Source organism: Physeter macrocephalus, chromosome 20 (genome assembly GCF_002837175.3).
Source record: "Physeter macrocephalus isolate SW-GA chromosome 20, ASM283717v5, whole genome shotgun sequence".
Classification (NCBI taxonomy): domain Eukaryota; kingdom Metazoa; phylum Chordata; class Mammalia; order Artiodactyla; family Physeteridae; genus Physeter; species Physeter macrocephalus.
Window position 1 is genome coordinate 84,936,504 of NC_041233.1, and position 21,644 is coordinate 84,958,147.

A 21,644-nucleotide genomic window follows, 5' to 3' on the forward strand; every position below is an offset into this window, starting at 1 on the left:
AGCTAACACAGCATTGTAAAGCAACCATACTCCAATAAAAATTAACTTAAAAAAAGAAAGAAAGAAAGTTGGGATGGAATCTTGAATATATTTGAGGCCTTAAAACATGTAATTTAGCCTGAGCTGCCTGTGACCTACTTAATAAGAGAGCCAACCTATGCATTAATTGTTGTAGCAAATGGAGAATTTTGGTTAAACGTACTATTCAGACGTGGTCAAGATGGGTTGTGAGAAAACCCTACCCCAGGGCACACAGAACATGAACAGTTCCAGGGGTTTGTGCTGCATTTTAGTCAAATCTTACAATAGCATGGGGGTTACTTCCTTGTCCTGTAATCCTCATGGAGATGAAAGGAAGTTTGGCTCCTGGTTGAATGCTGATGTAATGAGTTTGGGGCCTGGATGACACCTCTTAGGACCTCTCCAACTTCTCCTCTTAGTTCGTTCCAGTCCTGCAGCAGAAGGAAGTGTGAAAATCCAGACACTTGGATTTTCCAAGTGCTCATACTCTCTAAACCCCTCTATAGTGTTGATTCCCAATTCTGACTGCACCGTAAGACATTTGGGGAGTTTTGGAAGTATATCAATACAACCTGAAAGCAAGGTGGTTGTAACAGAGGCATTATTTTTTTAATCTCTGTGAATCTCTCATACTCCCTAAAAATAGAAAATAAAAGAAAGCAAACTAGAAGGAGAAACTAGGATAGCACCAAAAAAAGCCATGGACAACATCTTTAATAAACAAAATGACACGATGCCCCAAATAACCCCGAAATAGGAGGTTATGGCCAAACCACTGGCAGCAACAATGTCCACATAGTATAAGTAACTGTGAAGGAGAATAAAAGAAAAGGCAAAGGAGGGGATCCAAATCAGATTGTGAGTTTAGCAGGCCAATATAAAACCAACAGCTAAATTTGGGAGGAAGCCTAACAGACTTGAATTATGGGATGAGTACAAGGGACTGCAGGAAGTGAGCATTGGATGAAGTGAGTTGGGCAATGAGAATTCCCAAAACACCATTCTCTGGGGGAATTAGCCAGCCACCTAGTGACAGATTGATTACATGGTACTATTTTCATCATAGTAGGGGGACATTTTGTTCTCACTGGAATAGACACTTACTCTGCCTTTCCTACCTGCAAAATTTCTGCTAAAACCACTATCCATTAACTGACTTATTTATCTTCATGCTATTCTATATAGAATTATTTCTTACCAAGAAACCCATTTTACAGCAAATGAAGCACAGCTATTGGCCCACGCTCATAGAATTCACTGGTCTTACCAGTGTTCTTTTTTACCCTGAAGCATACAGCCTGATAGTTTTGTAGAATAGACCTTTGAAAGATATAGGAAACACCTTGTGAGGCTAGAGTAATATCTTCCAGGATGTGGTATATCCTCTAAGTCAATAACCAATATTGGTGCTATTTCTTCTACCACCAGAATTCATGGGTCCAAGAACCAAGAAGTGGCTCCCAAGAGACTGGCTCCTCTCACTACTACTTCTAGTGATCCACTAGCATCATTTTCATCTCCATGACCCTGGGCTATACAGGTATAGAAGATTTGGTTCACAATGGAGAAAAGCTTCCAACAGGGGACACAGTAATTGTAGATGAGACTACCACCTGAACACATTAATCTTCTTGCTGAGAACAAAAGGAATACAGAATGGATAGTGTGAGAGGTAGTTATAAACAACAGTTATGATCATATGACCAGTTGCAGAAACAAGGACTATTATGGTTATATTTCATACTTATTTTGATATGAATATATGGTGTGAATTAACCAATTTTTTCTCTTTTCTCCCATTCTCCTCCCATCTAACATAAAATGTGTTACTACTCGTTATCTTCACATTTCTTATTTAAATTGAAGTATATCAAAGGAAAGTATGTGATTTGACCAGACTTTGAATCATTTTTGGGGAAGAGATTTAGCAAGATTTTTGGTTGTGTAAGAGATAGTTGCATCATGTTAGACAAAGGCAAGATTTCAATATTGTTTTTATTTGAAAACTAAATTTTTATTTCTTCCAAAAAATCATTATATCAGTCTGCTCGAGTTCCCATAACAAACTCCATAGACTGGGTGGTTTAAAAAACAGAAATTTATTTCTCACAGTTCTAGAGGCTGGAAAGTCCAAGATGAAGGAATCAGCAAGGTAGGCTTCATTCTGATGCCTCTTCTGTTGCTTGTAGGTGGCTACCATATGTCTGTGTCCTCACACAACCTCTTCTTCATTTGCAGGAGAGAGAGACATGGTGTCTCTTTTTTTAAGGGTACTAATCTTATTATGAATGCCCCACCCTCATATCATCTAACCCTAATTACCTCACAAGATCCCCATTTCCAAATACCATCACACTGGGAGTTAGGACTTCAACATACAAATTTTCAGGGGAGGGACACAATTCAGTTCATAGCAAGTATCCTTAAAGGAAGGGCTATTTATATCTTCAACCTTCCTTTCTTCCTGGCAGCTGGAAAGCAGATGTTACAGCTGGAATTCACATTGCTATCTTGAACTAGGTGGTAGAAGCCACATGCTGAGGATGGCAGAACAGGAAGACAGAAGGAGACTGGGTCACTGAGGACTTTATGAAACCACCCAACAATCATGGACTGCTTATTTTTATCCTTTTCTATAAAAGATAAATAAACTTAATCTTATTTAAGCCACAGTTTTCTTGGGTTCTATCACTCACAGATGAACCTAAACCTAATTGGTATAGTGTTATATAACACATTATCTGTCTTCTTGATTAATATAATTAACTCATTCTTGCAGCAGATATTATTAAGTATTAACAAGGTGTCAAGTACTTTATTAGCACCCATGTTGTTCACAACTGTTGGGATACAGTTGTGAACAACATGGGTGCTAATAAAGTCCAAGATCCAGAGTTTGAAACAAGCAAAAAAATTAATTACAAACAAGAGGGTTATAAAATAGAAAGAATTTAGTATTTTTAACACCTTTATTAGAGTATAATTGCTTTACAATGGTGTGTCAGTTTCTGCTCTACAACAAAGTGAATCAGTTACACATATACACATGTCCCCGTATCTCTTCCCTCTTGCATCTCCCTCCCTCCCACCCTCCCCATCCCACCCCTCCAGGTGGTCACAAAGCACTGACCTGGTCTGCCTGTGCCATGCAGCTGCCCCCCTTCTAGCTATCTATTTTACATTTGGTAGTGTATATATGTCCATGCCACTCTCACTTTGTCCCAGCTTACCCTTCCCCCTCCCCGTGTCCTCAAGTCCATTCTCTAGTAGGTCTGCATCTTTATTCCTGTCCTTTCCCTAGGTTCTTCATAAATTTTTGGGTTTTTTTTAAGATTCCATATATATCTGTTAGCATACGGTATTTGTTTTTCCATTTCTGACTTTACTCTGCATGACAGACTCCAAGTCCATCCACCTCACTACAAATAACTCAATTTTGTTTCTTTTTATGGCTGAGTAATATTCCATTGTATATATATGACACATCTTCTTTATCCATTCATCTGTTGATGGACACTTAGGTTGCTTCCATGTTTGGCTATTGTAAATAGAGCTGCAATGAACATTGTGGTACATGATTCTTTTTTTTTTTAACATCTTTATTGTAGTATAATTGCTTTACAATTGTGTGTTTGTTTCTGCTTTACAACAAAGTGAATCAGTTATACATATACATATGTTCCCATATCTCTTCCTTCTTGCGTCTTCCTCCCTCCCACCCTCCCTATCCCACCCCTCTAGGTGGTCACAAACCACCTAGCTGATCTCCCTGTGCCATGTGGCTGCTTCCCACTAGCTATCCACCCTATGTTTGGTAGTGTATATATGTTCATTCCACTCTCTCACTTCGTCACAGCTTACACTTCCCTCACCCCATATCCTCAAGTCCATGCTCTAGTAGTCTGTGTTTTATTCCCGTCCTACCCCTAGTCTCTTCATGACGTTTTTTTTCTTAGATTCCATATATATCTTAGCATACGGTATTTGTTTTTCTCCTTCTGACTTACTTCACTCTGTATGACAGACACCAGGTCTATCCACCTCACTATGAATAACTCAGTTTCATTTCTTTTTATGGCTGAGTAATATTCCATTGTATATATGTGCCACATCTTCTTTATCCATTCATCTGTTGATGGACACTTAGGTTGCTTCCATGTCCTGGCTATTGTAAATAGAGCTGCAATGAACATTTTGGTACATGATTCTTTTTGAATTTTGGTTTTCTCAGGGTGTATGCCTGGTAGAGGGATTGTGGGGTCATATGGTAGTTCTATTTTTAGGTTTTTAAGGAACATCCATACTGTTCTCCACAGTGGCTCTATCAATTTACTTTCCCACAAACAGTGCAAGAGGGTTCCCTTTTCTCAACACCCTCTCCAGCATTTATTGTTTGTAGATTTTTTGATGGCCACATTGACTGCTGTGAGGTGATACCCCATTGTAGTTTTGATTTGCATTTCTCTAATGATTAATGAGGCTGAGAATTCTTTCATGTGTTTGGTGGCAATCTGTATATCTTCTTTGGAGAAATGTCTTTTTAGGTCTTCTGCCCATTTTTGGATTTGTTGTTTGTTTTTTTGATATTGAGCTGCATGAGCTGCTTGTAAATTTGGAGATTAATCCTTCATCTGTTTTTTCATTTGCAAAAATTTTCTCCCATTCTGAGGGTTGTCCTTTCATCTTGCTTATCATTTCCTTTGCTGTGCAAAAGCTTTTAAGCTTTATTAGATCCCATTTGTTTATTTTTGTTTTTATTTCCATTTCTCTAGGAGGTGGCATTTTGGGATTTGTTGTTTGTTTTTTTGATATTGAGCTGCATGAGCTGCTTGTAAATTTGGAGATTAATCCTTCATCTGTTTTTTCATTTGCAAAAATTTTCTCCCATTCTGAGGGTTGTCCTTTCATCTTGCTTATCATTTCCTTTGCTGTGCAAAAGCTTTTAAGCTTTATTAGATCCCATTTGTTTATTTTTGTTTTTATTTCCATTTCTCTAGGAGGTGGGTCAAAAAGGATCTTTCTGTGATATATGTCATAGAGTGTTCTGCCTATGTTTTCCTCTAACAGTTTGATAGTGTCTGGCCTTACATTTAGGTCTTTAATCCATTTTGAGTTTATTTTTGTGTATGGTGTTAGGGAGTGTTCTCATTTCATTCTTTTACATGTAGTAGCTGTCCATTTTTCCCAGCACCACTTATTGAAGGGGCTGTCTTTTCTCCACTGTATATTCTTGCCTCCTTTATCAAAGATAAGGTGACCATATGTGTGTGGGTTTATCTCTGGGCTTTCTATCCTGTTCCATTGATCTGTATTTCTGTTTTTGTGCCAGTACCCATACTGTCTTGATTACTGTAGCTTTGTAGTATAGTCTGAAGTTCTCTAGGAGGTGGGTCAAAAAGGATCTTTCTGTGATATATGTCATAGAGTGTTCTCCCTATGTTTTCGTTCTGCTCCTCTAGGTTAATGAACCTGCTTTTCCTGGATCCCCTTAAAACCCTAACCTCCCACGTTACACTTAGGATATCTTGATTCAGCCTCCCTAAGAGTAAGACCTGTATGGATTACAAGGTCACTCCACTCTCAGCCGGGTGCCAGGTCTCACCAGAGTACATTTGAACAAGAGGTGCACAAGGACAACCCAAGTTCCTACGACTACATTTCCCAGAGCTCCCTGGTGATTCTAACTAGATTCAAGGGGTGGAGCAGTTTGCAAACCAGTGAGGTCTCTTCCTGGGCTTGTCCAGGAAGTGGGAGGATGACAGTCAGCCCAGTTCCTGGTTGTGGGACCCAGGAGAGATCGGTAAGTGACATGTTGTGCTTTGAAATCGGGGCTTAATCCTATTTCAAATGTGAGTCCAGGAGACTAGATACTCCACAGACCCGAATGTCAGGTCCTAAGCCAGTTCAGAAAGTTTGGCTGACATATAACTTGAGTCCTTATGCTGTAATTACTGTACAGGATAATGGAGGCGATAACACACCCCAATTCAAGCTGTCGGGGTTGATGCCAAAAGCTCAGCTTCTCTGTATGCCAGTGCCAAAATAGATCTTGGAGACAGAGTTTTGGGTGAAGTAGAAAAGGAGAGCTTTATTACTTTGCCAGGCAAAGCTCCTGCCTCGAAAATCTATGTGTCCCAACCCAGGAAGACTTGATAAGGAGTTTTATAATAATATTTCCCAAGGGTGGGGTTGCGGACAAGATGAGGATGTGTGCAGGGTCTCAGGTAGTCAGTCTCCTAATCTTGATGAGCTTCTCTGGTCCCTTTAACCTTGCTTCGGGTGGTTTCTTGCCTGCTCCTCCCTTGACTAGCAACTGTTCGAATCTGCCCTCTGGAACTCAGGGAAAGTCATGGAGGCTGGAGTCTTGCCGACAAGAAATGGGGGACAAAAATAAAAGGCCTAGTCTCCATACCTGGGTGCCTCGCAGGGTCCTGCTCAGTTTCAGGGTTAGAGTAACAACCATGGGACACCCCAGGTGTGAGGACTTGGGCAGGTCATTTAAGCATCTCTAAAAGCCAGTTTATCCCTCAGAAAATTGGAGTTAATAAGAGAGCTTATTTTAAAAGTTTGTTGCGAGGATTAAAGTATATAAAATATAGCTAATGTGTACAACACACGATTCAGGGGACAGGATTTCCCTCTTGGATAATTGAAACAGCAATGTCCACCTGCTCTGTCCCCACCTGGGTGTATCGCAAAGGGCCCAGTTAGTCCTGCAGTCAGCAAATTCATGATCACTCCTGCTCTTCCTGCATTAGCTGATCAGAAATTCTCTAATGATCATCCCCAAACTCCAGGGAGGCTCTGTTGTGTTGTCTGCACAGTTTAAGGGAATTCTTGAGGCCATTTTATCTTGATGGAAGGAAGACCCTAAGGGGAGGGTCTCCAGGAGCCATAAATGACAAGAACCAGCTCCTTCGCTCTCAGGCAGGCTGAGGACACCACTCCCTGAGCACAAATGTGCAGAATTCCACAGGAGAGAGGAGCCTGTGGAGGCTGACAGCCCCAGAGCAGGGGGTCTGTGGGCTCTCCCCTCTGGACTTTGCTCCCTTGCCCTGGGCCGATGCCCACAACAACAACACACCTGTTGGCTCTTCTTTGATGAACTGACCTTTCCCTTCCCCCAAGTCACAGTTTAGTTCCTCATCCACAAAATGGCTGACCCCGCCCCCTCTCAATCAGAAGGAAGTTTTTAACTGCCAACTATGTATATAGGTGCGTCCTGCCCAGAGACTTATTTTGTTTGCCCTCTATAGGTTTAAATATTTTTAAAGTTCAGAGCCAACTTTAAAAATAGGCAGATTTCACCCACAACTCTGAGTTTCTGCTCTCAAGAGGGGGAAAAAAGAGAAACAAAGAAACATTCAGAACTTCCTGCTGCCTGGGTGTAACTTTTTTTTTAGCTGTTTTCCATGGACCTTCTGTGCACTAAACACTGTGAGGGATGGTCTGTGGGCACGGCTTGCATGGCAACTTCTCTTGTTTTCATCCAGAAGATCACTGGGCTGGCCACTTGCCCCTGGGGGTGGGTTGGGTTGTGGTGTCCTTGCAGTGAGCCTCGGCACCAAAAAAAAGTAAGTAGAAGGAAGGGATGTGAAGGGAAGGGAAAGGGAAGGAGAGGAAGAGAAAATCACAGCATATAGAATGAAAAGAGACTTAGAAGCACCTCTTAAAATTCTACTGTTCGTTTGGACAGTTCTATTGCTAGGCATATACCCAATGAATTGAAAACAGATACAGAAAAAAGTACTTGACCACAAATATTCTCAGCAGCACTGTTCACAACAGCCGAAGGTGGAGCGGAACATAGAGACAGGACGTAGACTGGTGGTTGCCAGAGGCTGGAGGAAATAGGGAGTAACTGCTTCATGAGTCTGGGGTTTTACCGGGGGTAGTGAGATATTTTGGAACTAGATAGAAGTCGTGGTTGCACAAAGTTGTGAATGTACCAAATGACATGGAATTGTTCACTTTAAATGGTTTATTTGGGTCAGGTGAATTTCACATCAATTTTTAAAAATCTGTTCAGTCATGACAGATATGCTGGCAGTAGGTACAGAAGGTTCCACCTCTGTCCAAATGTGTATTTATGCTGATTGTAGCCCTGAGTGTGACATCAGCATTTTACTCCCTTCCCCTGGGCCCTCATTTTAGTTCCTGAAGCATAAAACAGAGGACTCCATTCCTTCCCTCAAAAGGAGGTTGTTTTTTTTTGTTTGTTTTTTTTTTACTATCAACTCCCTAGTACTTCTGTCCCAGAGACTTATTTTGTTTGGCTTTTCTATCTTCAGCTGAGCAGCTGTGTTCCTTTAGATTGTCTCTCTGGGCCTGCTCGGTAGTCCTCACAATACCTGCCTGACTCTGTGAGCTTTAGCTCAGAGCCCTGGCTGAGCTGCAGGCCTTCAGTACATAAAGCCCTGTTGTCCAATGGCCTCTGAGCAGGGCTAGCCTAGCATCTCCCTTTCCATCCAGAAATCAAGCAGATGCCCACCTTCCCTAGGGTTAGGGTTGGTTGTAGTGTCAATCCAGTGGGATGCCATATCCTTCACTGAGACAGAGAAAAGGAAAAAGAAGGAAAAGGATAGGAAATAAAACACAAACACCACACACACACACACACACACACACACACACACACACACACAAAGAAAAGCCACTCACTAGCACTCCTTAACGCTCTTTTATTCAGCCATGCCAGAAGTGCAGGAAGTAGGTATAGAAGATGTCATCTCAGTCCATAACTGTACTTGTGGTGGCAGCATCTCAGGGGTGAGTTACCTCTGGATCAACCTGTTTTTAATTCTTCTATTTTAGACTTTTGCTTACAACTTTATTTGGGGAATGTATAAGGGTTTCTTTAGTTGAAAAATAAAAAATAAAATAATAAAAATGAAATAAAATAAGATAAATAAAATAAAATAGAAAAACACTGCTGTACTTGAAAGAGGTAGAGCCCCTAGACTGGGAGCTGGACAATGAGTTCTTCATATTGACCTGCTCTCCAGGGCTACATCAAAAAGGTAATTTGTAACTGAAGTACCATGTCACTTAGGGATAAATCACAGCAGCCAGTTGACTATTGAACATTGACCATTCAACAAAATAACAAGCATTCATTTGGTGACAGAAGAAGTCTCTTTTGCCTGACTTTCAAGGCCCTCTGGAAATTGCCTCATCCTGTATATCTTACCTTTCTTTCACACAGCTCTCCAAAATGACCACTGATATGACTTGTCAGGTTCCCCAGATGTAGACGCTGAGGCCAGGGCCATGTGCAAGTGGCTTATGATGTGTTCCTGGGAGAACTCCAGGGTCAACCTGAATGTGAATTATAACTCAAAGTCTTTCCAGACTCAAGGCAAGGCAGCTGAGTTTTCAGAACATCTGACTAGTAAGTCACTGATGCAGGGCTGCCCTGGCAGGACATGAAGTCCCTGGCACTTCCAATTTTCACATAGGAAGGCAAAGCACCTTCAGGAACCCCCAAGAAGTCTTCCAAAGAGTCCACAATGCAGCTCCTTAAGCACAAGGACACAGAAGCCATGCTAGTCAGAGGCACAGAAAAGCGGTCAAAGATATCTAAAGGCTTCTGGTTAGCTTACAGACAGCATTCTCCCCACATTAGCCTCAGTCGTGAATCGTCACCAATGCCACGTGCCCTCTCAAGGTACCCTGAGAATGCTCTGTTCTTTACCCTCTGTACCTGAGGTAGAAGTCTATAGGTCTGATGGCTTCCATTACATCACATTTTTAAAATGTTTTTAAACTACTTCAGCCAAATTCTCATAACATTTCTACTCTTTGTTCTATATTAAAAGGAAACAATTCCTTATATATAGTTCTGTCTCCACCTTTGATTTCTTTCTTGAATATAGTTTACAGGTGAGATGTCTGGCTGGAGTGGATCTTGGACTCCTCAATCTTTCCAGTGAATATGAGGGAAGATGACTGATGACAAGAGATACTTTAATGGCTGATCTTCTGTATATCGGTGGTTCTTCTTCCTTTCCAGTGACACCATACATTAAGAACACTGTCTTATTTTTCTACCCCAATATCCCCAATTATACTTTACACATAAAGGAAGACCATGTGCTACCATTAAATATTGGTCTTTACTATGTTTGGTAATTCTTGTAGTAGCAATCAGGGACATAGAACATGATTCATCCCTCCTAACTGATCCTATGGCAACTAATCATCTGACTGGTTCCTTCTGAGCCCCCTTGTGCTGACTTCCACAACCTCCAGGCTCAGAACCCATCAGTGTTGCTGTCATTTCCTGTGGTTGCATTTGCTACACCCTCCCCTATGCAACTCAGATGCCCACTTTACTCTTCAGTCCTTTCCCTTCTCTGTTGTGATTTTTAGGTACTTTTCACAACTCATGTAACACTAAACTATCTTTTTGTTTTCAAAGGAAGTCACAGTATATATTTTACTATCTCTTCTATTATTTCTAGAATTCGGTCCAGGAGAAAGGAATTTCTGAGACTTCTGAATTAAAATTGAACATCAACTTGCTTCCATTTGCTTAGAAAGGTTTTAAGTGCCTTTCTGGGAGTTCTCTGTAGATGTTCTAAGTGTGTTCTTTATGTATCCCTTGAGTCTTCTCTAATATTAATCATGAACCTGAAATGAAAGGATATATCTGCACAGAAATGTTATATATCAAGAAATAAGGCTAGTTGTGTTTTCAGTTCGCTACTTTCCTGGCAACTGTTTTCTAAGTTTTGCCAGTATTTCATTGTGAATCACAACTTTAGTCATAGCAATTTCTTTTGTTTAATCACAGAATACTCAAGTAATATTTGGTTACTCTTTCTGATTTACTTCACTCTGTATGACAGACTCTAGGTCTATCCACATCTCCACAGATGACCCAATTTTGTTCCTTTCTATGGCTGAGTAATATTCCATTGTATATATGTACCACATCTGTATCCCTTCATCTGTTGATGGACATTTAGGTTAATTCCATCTCCTGGCTATGGTAAATAGCACTGCAATGAACATTGGGGTGCCTGTATCTTTTGAAGTATGGTTTTCTCAGGGCATGTGCCCAGTAGTGGGACTGCGGGGTCATATGGTAGTTTATTTTTAGTTTTTTAAGGAACCTCCATACTGTTCTCCATGGTGGCTGTATCAATTTACATTCACATCAACAGTGCAAGAGTGTTCCTTTTCTCCACACCCTCTCCAGCATTTACTGTTTATAGATTCTTTTGATGATGGCCATTCTGACCACTGTGAGGTGATACTCATTGTAGTTTTGATCTGCATTTCTCTAAAAATTAGTGATGTTGAGTACCTTTCATGTACTTCTTGGCCATCTGTATGTCTTATTTGGATAAATGTCTACTTAGGTTTTCTGCCCATTTTTTGACTGGGTTGTTTCTTTTTTGGATATTGAGGTAGATGAGCCCTTTGTATATTTTAGAGATTAATCCCATGTCAGTTGCTTCATTTGCAAATATTTTCTCCCATTCTGAGGGTTGTCTTTTTATCTCATTTATGATTTTCTTTGCTGTGCAAAAGCTTTTAAGTTTAATTAGGTCCCATTTCTTTATTTTTGATTTTATTTCCATTACTCTAGGAGGTGGGTCAAAAAGGATCTTGTTGTGATTTATGTCATAGAATGTTCTGCCTATGTTTTCCTCTAAGAGTTGTATACTTTCTTACCTTATATGTAGGTCTTTAATTCATTTTTAGTTTATTTCTGTGTATGGTGTTAGGGAGTGTTCTAATTTCATTCTTCTACAGGTAGCTGTCCAGTTTTCCCAGTACCACTTATTGAAGAGGCTGTCTTTTCTCCATTGTATATTCTTGCCTCCTTAGTCATAGATTAGGTGACCATAGGTGCATGAGTTTATCTCTGGGCTTGCTATCCTGTTCCATTGCTCTATATTTCTGTTTGTGTGTCAGTATCATACTGTATTGATTACTGTAGCTTTGTAGTATAGTCTGAAGTCCAGGAGCCTGATTCCTCTAGCTCCGTTTTTCTCTCTCAAGATTGCTTTGACTATTTGGAGTCTTTTTGCTTTCCATACAAATTGTAAAATAGTTTGTTCTAATTCTGTGAAAAATGCCATTGGTAATTTGATAGGGATTGCATTGAATCTGTAGACTGCTATGGGTATTATAGTCATTTTCACAATATTGATTCCTTCAATCCAAGAACATGGTATATCTCTCCATCTGTTTGTGTCATCTTTAATTTCTTTAATCAGTGTCTTATAGTTTTCTGAGTACAGGTTTTTGCCTCCTTAGGTAGGTTTATTCCTAGGTATTTTATTCTTTTGGTTGGAATGGTAAATGGGATTGTTTCCTTAATTTCTCTTTCTGATCTTTCATTGTTAGTGTATAGGTATGTAAGGTAGTTCTGTATATTAATTTTGTATCCTGCAACTTTACTAAATTCATTGATTAGCTCTAGAAGCTTTCTGGTGGCATCTTTAGGATTTTCTATGTATAGTAGAATGTCATCTGTAAACAGTGAGTATTTTACTTCTTTTCCAATTTGTATTCCTTTTATTTATTTTTCTTCTCTGATTGTCATGGCTAGGACTTCCAAAAGTATGTTTAATAATAGTGGCGAGAGTGGACACCCTTGTCTTGTCCCTGATCTTAGAGGAAATGCTTTCAGTTTTTCACCATTGAGAATAATGTTTGCTGTGGGTTTGTCATATATAGCCTTTATTATGTTGAGGTAGTTTCCCTGTATGCTCACTTTCTGGAGAGTTTTTATCATAAATGAGTGTTGAATTTTGTTAAAAGCTTTTTCAGCAACTATTGAAATGATCATATGTTTTTTATTCTTCAAGTTGTTAATATGGTGTAATTTGTGTATGTTGAAAAATCCTCACATCCCTCGGATAAATCCCACTTGATAATGGTGTATGATGCTTTTAATGTGTTGTTGGATTTGGTTTGCTAATATTGAGGATTTTTGTGTCTATATTCATCAGTGATATTGGTCTGTAGTTTTCTTTGTCTGGTATTGGTGTCAGGGTGATGGTGGCCTCGTAGAATGAGTTTGGAAGTGTTCCACCCTCTTCAATTTTTTTGGAAGAGTTTGAGAAGGATAGGTGTTAGCTCTTCTCTAAATGTTTGATAGAATTCTCCTGTGAAGCCTTCTGGTTCTGGACCTTTGTTTGTTGGAAGACTTTTAGTCACAGTTTCAATTTCTTTACTTGTGATTGGTCTGTTCATATTTTCTATTTCTTCTGGTTCAGTCTTGGAAGATTGTACTTTTCTAAGAATTTGTCCATTTCTTCCAGGTTGTCCATTTTATTGGCATATAATTGCTTGCAGTAGTCTTTTCCAATCCTTTGTATTTCTGTGGTGTCAGTTGTAACTTCTCGTTTTTCATTCCAAATTTTGTTGATTTGAGTCTTCTCCCTTTTCTTCTTGAGTCTGGCTAAAAGTTTATCAATTTTGTTTATCTTCTCAAAGAACCAGCTCTTAGTTTTATTGACTCTTGCTATTGTTTTCTTTGTGACATTAAGAAAGAATTAGGTTTTTAATTCCCACAAAACACCTTTCAGCATGCTTTACTTTCTGATAACACCCTCACCTGCACCAGTTTTGTTTTGGGGGTTTGTTTTTATTGTTGTTTGTTTTTAGATCCACAGAACATGAAAATCCTTTTTTGACAAGGCTTGGAAAGCTGACAATCTCTCTTTTTTCCTCCCTCTATATGAAGGATGTATTTAAATGAATGTTGGTCAGTAGGACATTTGTCAGCTATGGGTATTGGGTACTCAACTGTCTAATATTACCATTTGAATGTTGTATATGATTGTAAGGCTTACGTCACTAAAGATTTTTATTCTGATTTTTCATGATCAAAATTCATATGATATTGCATAAACATGCTTTGTAGTAAACTATAGTAGGAATAATTTCTGTACATGATCTAGGATTTATTCCAGCATTTCTTTTCCTTTTTTTTAAACAAAATATTTTTTTTAATTAACAAATGATGGAAATAGAAAAGCCTACATAAAGATTTTAGAAGGAGAACTTACAGGACACAAATTTGTGATTCATTAGATGAGACACTTGGATGTGATTCCAAAAGCTTTTATTGAGCATTGTCAAATTTGTAAGCTTCATAGGGATGGATATCATATTTATAAATGCCCTTCTATAAGGGCTACCATAGATGTGAAATTCTTGACCTTAATATCATCTTTGAAAATAATAAATTGAAAATTCTGTTAACTTATATTTTAAGAATAGGCATACTGTATTACTGCAAGAGATTTGATTTTCAGCAGAGTGCAAAGTTCTTTCAAATGCACATGTCTTTTTTTCTAATTTCATTTTGTTTCAAAGCACTTTTTAAGTGTAGTTTTCTCATTTAGTAGATGTTGTCTAATTGAAAAAAATAGAAAGACAATAGAAATATATAGCTTATCACCATTAACCTATGGGTGGGATTCTTTGTACCATGTCACCTCAGGCCATGTCATCTTACCAATAGTAATGCACCACTGTTACAATTACTGTCCATACTAGATTAGAACTCTGGTAACAAGGGACAGAAATTTTTTTCTACATGGGATTTTACAAAATACAGACTTTTGGGGTGGGGGGGTGCTCACCTTACCAGAAAGTCAAGAGATAGCCTAATCCTCACCAGTGTCATGTGCCCCCTCAAGGTACACTGAACATGCTCTGTTCTTTACCCTCTGTACCTGAGGCAGAGGTCAATAGGTCTAATGGCTTTCACTTAATTCACACTTTTTAAATGTTTTAAAATTACTTCAGCCATAATTCTCATAACTTTTCTACTCTATCCTATAATAAAAGGAGTCAATTCTGCCTGTCTCTTCCTTAGTTTTTCATTTTGATTTACATCTTCACAGGCTGATGGAGAGGTAACACTATTAGAATATGTACATTTTTTTTCCATTATCCTTTTTGAGCTTTATTTTTTTCCTTCAGAAATACCAATTATCTTTATATTGGATTGTCTTTGACTGGTTTTATGTCTATTAGCTTATCTCTAACTCTTTAATGGCTTTATCTCTTCATTAAAACCATTGAATATTAAGTTTTTCTTCTACATAAGTTATTTGATATTATGCTATATATATTCCCCTTTTGTTCATAATTACTTATATATTATCTTTGTTGTTATTCTTAATTAGTTTCCTAAGTTATAAATAGTTCTTTTGATAATACTGTGTTATTTTATCACCTCATTTTTTGGCATTTTGGTATGAGTCCATTTTAAATGTTCTATCTCTTCAAGTACCTGTGAAGAATATCTTTCCATTGTTCAGTTTATGTTTCTTCTTGAGCTGGTTGTCTTTTTCCCCTATCTTTTGTGTATTATGTCCTTTTCTTCTGATCCCAGTCTCATAGTATATTTGCATTCTGTTTTTTCATCATATTCATGCATGTATAGTTCTGTCTCCATCTTTTATTTGTTTTTTGAATGAAATGTGACTGGTGACATGTCTGGCTGGAGTGGACCTTGGACTCTGCAATCTTTCCAGTGGAGATGAGGGAAGATGACTAAAGACAAGAGATATTTTGATGGCTGGTCTTCTGCATACGGAAGGTTCTTCATCCTTTCTGGTGACACCATGCATTAAGAACATTGCCTTATTTTTCTGCCCCAATATCCCCAATTATACTTTACACCTAAAGGAAGACAGGTACTACCATTACATACTTGTCTCTTCTGTGTTTGGTAAATCTTGTAGTAGCAATCAGGGGCCTGAGACAGAGTTCACCCATCCTTGCTGATTGTATGACAAATATTCATCTGGTCTGTTGTGTCTGAGCCCCCTGCTGGTGACTTCCCCAGTCTCCAGGCTTAGAACCCACCAGTTTTGCTCCCATCTCCCATCATTGTACATTCAGCTCTCTTCTCTATGCAACCCAAATGGCCATTTTACTCCTTCTGTTTTGTGATTTTAAAATATTCTTCATATTCATGTCCCAATGAGAACTACTGTCCTTGTTTTCAAGGAAGAATATGATATATTTTAAACTATTTTTTCTTTTATTTCTACAGTGTGAACTAGGAAGAAGAACTATCCTAAGTCTTCTGAATTAAAACTGAGACTCAATCTACATTGAACTTCCTCAGAAAGGTATGCTTTTCTGAGACATCTCAGCTGGCTCCCTAGGTGTGTTCACTCTCCCTCCTTTCATTCTTTTCTTATATTTATGATCAAGAAAATGAAATGGTATATCAGTGCACATCTAAATTACAAGTCAATATATAAACTTTGCAGTGTTTTCACCCAGTTTTATCCTGACAACTACTTTCTAGTGCCTCCATATTTCACCTTCTATCATAACTTCAGTAGTACAAAATCTCTTATATTTAGTCATGGAATATGCAGGTATAATTTGGTTATAACATGTTGCTTGAATCCAGACCCCTATACTGGCTTCTTCTCAATGAAGTTGATGTTACTAAATTCTAAATTAACATAGTATCTTTTTTTTAACATCTTTATTGGAGTATAATTGCTTTATATTGTTGTGTTAGTTTCTGCTGTATAACAAAGTGAATCAACTATATGTACACATATATCCCCATATCCCCTCCAGAAGGAACAAAGAAAAATCTTTAAAATCAAAAGATAGCTTTAAAAAATATACATTAATTTCCAAATAAAAAGATGTTGGTTAACCCAGAAATGAAATGGCCAGGCAGGTCCAAATCATATTTCTTTTGTTCCACATCGCCTGCCCTCCTTACTTACCCAGCACTGATTCTGGATACAGAAGCAGAAGAGGGTTTGTGGTGGTCTGGCTAAGTACCAGTTGTTCTCTCGGTGTCTGAGTCATAGAGTTTTTGGCTTGTGCAGATGTTGAGAAAGAATACTGATGCATGTAAAGATGAGAAGAAATGAAATAAGCTTAAGAGATTTGGAGATCAGATTGCAGACATCAAGAATAGAAAAAGTTGAAACACTAGCAAAATGGGAGGAATAACTGGTCAAAAAAGAGAATTAGGTGAATCTGAAAGAAATGACATTAAGAAGGACAACAGGAATACATAACTTATCACCATTAACCTAGGGGCAGGGCCTTTTGTAGCCTCTCACTTCAGGCCATGTCATCTTACCAATGGTAATGCACCACTGTTACAATCAGTGTCCACACTGGATTATGACTCTGGTATCAGGGGACAGAAACATTTCCTACATGAGATTTTACAAAATAAGGACTTCTTTTTTTTTCTGGTTCACCTTACCATAAAGTCAAGATACAGCTTAAGACTTGATTGTTGTCTTTTCTCATCTTTCCTTTTCCTGCTTTTCATTCCTCAACTCAATAAATTCTTTGTTGATATTATTCTTCAGCAAGTTCTCCTAATAGATTTGAGCAAATATCCTACCAGGTTCTGGCCCTGCAGTAGAATCATCTGCTTAGGTTTCAGCAAAAGTTCCTCAACAGAGTCTCATTGAACTGACTTGGACCACATGCCATCCACGAGCAAAACACTGGTCCTAGAGCAAATGTGCTTTGAATTGCGCCTACCTGGATCACATGCCTATTCATTCAGCTCAGTATGTACAGCTCACTCTCCATACAAACCAGACATAACAATTTGATGATGGTGCATTTTGCCCAAACTGCAGCCTTCCCCTATTGCCCTTCTCACAGTGATTTCTCATCTCAGAGTGAAAGACAAAAGGTCAGATCTCATCTCAATCCATGCTTCCACTTACTCCCTCTGCTCCCTTCATCCTGTCTTCCTTGAATGTTCTTTGGAGACTCTAGGCAGATTCCAGTTTAGGGCTTTTTTTTTTTAACTCTCTGGTCCTTCTTCCTAAATCGTCCTCCCACATTTGTGGACATGGCTCATTCTCTCACATCCTTAAAGTCATAGTGAAGCTTCCTCTGCCCACCTTATTGGAAACTGAAGCTCTCTCTGTGCACATCTTATCTACCTTCTTTGCTTTGTTTTCCCCAGAACACTTATCACTATCTAAGAAATTGCATGTTTTTTTAATTCATTTAATTCGCTGTGTCATACTAGACCCCACTAAAATGTAAGGTTCTTTAAGATAAGCAACCACTAGGTCAGTAACATATACACAATAGATTTTCAGTAAACTATTTATTGAATAAATCAATAAATCAGTTTGTGAATGAATATGAATTTTTGAGTGGGGAAATTTGTGTAAGGTTCAGCTGAAGAGGATATTGAGTTGGTCAAGTACCATGAATGAAAGTACTATATTATATAATTCTCCTGTTTGTAAACTCTATTTTAATTGATAGCAACTTGTACCTCTCCTTATTCATCACCAAGAAATCCACATGTAAGCTGTTTATCATTTTACACATCACTTCATCTGGATTTCCAACTTCTCATGCTCAAAACATGGAAGAAGTGATAATACTTTTCTTTCAGGGTTACTCACACCATTAACTGAACTTATGCATGTGAAAACCATTAATACAGAAAAAGCACACACAAAAAAGGCTTATAATTACAGATATTTATAACCATTGTTTGTGTTTACATGTTTAAAATACATTTGTTATCATTAGGCTAATCAAAGAAATCCAAGTACAAAAGTAATATATTTGTTTTTGTTTTGTTTTCCTTGCTTTAAGGAATCATGAACATTGAAGCATATTTTGAAAGAATTGGTTATAAGCACTGTAGGAACAAATTGGACTTGGAAACATTAACTGACATTCTTCAGCACCAGATCCGAGCCATTCCTTTTGAGAACCTTAACATCCATTGTGGAGAAGCCATGGAATTGGGCTTAGAGGCCACTTTTGATCAAATTGTGAGGAGGAAACGAGGTGGGTGGTGTCTCCAAGTCAATCATCTTCTGTACTGGGCTCTGACCACAATAGGTTTTGAAACCACGATATTGGGAGGGTATGTATACAACACTTTAGCAAACAAATATAGCAATGCCATGATTCACCTCCTGCTGAAGGTGACCATTGATGGCAGGAACTACATAGCTGATGCTGGATTTGGACGCTCTTACCAGATGTGGCAGCCTCTAGAGTTAATTTCTGGGAAGGAGCAGCCCCAGGTGCCTTGCATCTTCTGCTTGACAGAAGAGAGAGGAATCTGGTACTTGGACCAAATCAGAAGAGAGCAGTATATCCCAAACGAAGAATTTCTTAATTCTGAGCTCCTGGAAAAGAATAAATATCGGAAAATCTACTCTTTTACTCTTGAACCTCGAACAATTGAAGACTTTGAGTCTGTGAATATATACCTTCAGGAATCTCCAGCATCTGTCTTTACAAGCAAGTCATTTTGTTCCTTGCAGACTCCAGAAGGTGTTCACTGTTTAGTGGGCTTCACCCTCACCTACAGGAGATTCAATTATAAGGACAACACAGATTTGGTAGAGTTTAACACACTGAATGAAGAAGAAGTAAAAGAAAATCTAAAAAATATATTTAATATTTCCTTGGAGAAAAATCTTGTCCCCAAACATGGTGATAAATTTTTTACCATATAGAGTAAGCAGTAAAAATGGTCTCAGTATTACTTCTGGTGCTGTAACTTTTTATTATAAAAAAATTTAGACGTCTATAAAAGTAGAGAGAATGAAATAATAAACCTCCATTTGTTTATCACTCAGTTATCAGCTATAAACTAGAGGCCTATCTATCATATTTTCTCAATGCTCCCACATTATATTGAAGAAAATGTTAGACATCAAATCATTTCACCTTTAAAAATGTCACCATATAAAATTAGATAACATTTTTAAAAACATAACCATATACCTTTACAAAAATAATAATAGCAAAGATGTTTTAATGATGGCCTATGGTTTTCTTGAGGAAAAAGTGATTTATGCTAGAAAACTTTCCACATTGGTTGAATGTTGAATTCATAGAACATGTTTACCTATCATTCAGTAATCAACAGTGCAAGAGTGTTCCTTTTCTCCACACCCTCTCCAGCATTTACTGTTTATAGATTCTTTTGATGATGGCCATTCTGACCACTGTGAGGTGATACTCATTGTAGTTTTGATCTGCATTTCTCTAAAAATTAGTGATGTTGAGTACCTTTCATGTACTTCTTGGCCATCTGTATGTCTTATTTGGATAAATGTCTACTTAGGTTTTCTGCCCATTTTTTGACTGGGTTGTTTCTTTTTTGGATATTGAGGTAGATGAGCCCTTTGTATATTTTAGAGATTAATCCCATGTCAGTTGCTTCATTTGCAAATATTTTCTCCCATTCTGAGGGTTGTCTTTTTATCTCATTTATGATTTTCTTTGCTGTGCAAAAGCTTTTAAGTTTAATTAGGTCCCATTTCTTTATTTTTGATTTTATTTCCATTACTCTAGGAGGTGGGTCAAAAAGGATCTTGTTGTGATTTATGTCATAGAATGTTCTGCCTATGTTTTCCTCTAAGAGTTGTATACTTTCTTACCTTATATGTAGGTCTTTAATTCATTTTTAGTTTATTTCTGTGTATGGTGTTAGGGAGTGTTCTAATTTCATTCTTCTACAGGTAGCTGTCCAGTTTTCCCAGTACCACTTATTGAAGAGGCTGTCTTTTCTCCATTGTATATTCTTGCCTCCTTAGTCATAGATTAGGTGACCATAGGTGCATGAGTTTATCTCTGGGCTTGCTATCCTGTTCCATTGCTCTATATTTCTGTTTGTGTGTCAGTATCATACTGTATTGATTACTGTAGCTTTGTAGTATAGTCTGAAGTCCAGGAGCCTGATTCCTCTAGCTCCGTTTTTCTCTCTCAAGATTGCTTTGACTATTTGGAGTCTTTTTGCTTTCCATACAAATTGTAAAATAGTTTGTTCTAATTCTGTGAAAAATGCCATTGGTAATTTGATAGGGATTGCATTGAATCTGTAGACTGCTATGGGTATTATAGTCATTTTCACAATATTGATTCCTTCAATCCAAGAACATGGTATATCTCTCCATCTGTTTGTGTCATCTTTAATTTCTTTAATCAGTGTCTTATAGTTTTCTGAGTACAGGTTTTTGCCTCCTTAGGTAGGTTTATTCCTAGGTATTTTATTCTTTTGGTTGGAATGGTAAATGGGATTGTTTCCTTAATTTCTCTTTCTGATCTTTCATTGTTAGTGTATAGGTATGTAAGGTAGTTCTGTATATTAATTTTGTATCCTGCAACTTTACTAAATTCATTGATTAGCTCTAGAAGCTTTCTGGTGGCATCTTTAGGATTTTCTATGTATAGTAGAATGTCATCTGTAAACAGTGAGTATTTTACTTCTTTTCCAATTTGTATTCCTTTTATTTATTTTTCTTCTCTGATTGTCATGGCTAGGACTTCCAAAAGTATGTTTAATAATAGTGGCGAGAGTGGACACCCTTGTCTTGTCCCTGATCTTAGAGGAAATGCTTTCAGTTTTTCACCATTGAGAATAATGTTTGCTGTGGGTTTGTCATATATAGCCTTTATTATGTTGAGGTAGTTTCCCTGTATGCTCACTTTCTGGAGAGTTTTTATCATAAATGAGTGTTGAATTTTGTTAAAAGCTTTTTCAGCAACTATTGAAATGATCATATGTTTTTTATTCTTCAAGTTGTTAATATGGTGTAATTTGTGTATGTTGAAAAATCCTCACATCCCTCGGATAAATCCCACTTGATAATGGT

The 21,644-nt window shown here is 37.9% G+C and overlaps 1 protein-coding gene across 3 annotated transcripts; it reads left to right on the top strand.

Moving 5' to 3' along the window:
* Positions 1-5,774: 5,774 nt before the first annotated feature.
* Positions 5,775-19,633, top strand: LOC102994472 (arylamine N-acetyltransferase 1). 3 transcript variants are annotated; one of them, XM_028481590.1, is made up of 3 exons: positions 5,775-5,821; positions 16,055-16,133; positions 18,622-19,633. In XM_028481590.1, the coding sequence occupies exon 3, from the start codon at positions 18,627-18,629 to the stop codon at positions 19,497-19,499; it is 873 nt and encodes a 290-aa protein (XP_028337391.1). In that variant the 5' UTR covers positions 5,775-5,821; positions 16,055-16,133; positions 18,622-18,626; the 3' UTR covers positions 19,500-19,633. The 3 variants fall into 3 exon arrangements, with proteins under 3 accessions (XP_028337391.1, XP_054937263.1, XP_054937262.1); XM_055081287.1 differs by lacking the exon at positions 5,775-5,821 and adding an exon at positions 15,357-15,612 and having other exon boundaries at positions 16,055-16,169; XM_055081288.1 differs by lacking the exon at positions 16,055-16,133 and having other exon boundaries at positions 5,784-5,821.
* The last annotated feature ends 2,011 nt before the right edge of the window (positions 19,634-21,644 follow it).

Excerpts from the sequence above, each read along its gene's own strand:
- LOC102994472 (XM_028481590.1), top strand. The coding sequence starts at position 18,627 with ATGAACATTGAAGCATATTTTGAAAGAATTGGTTATAAGCACTGTAGG.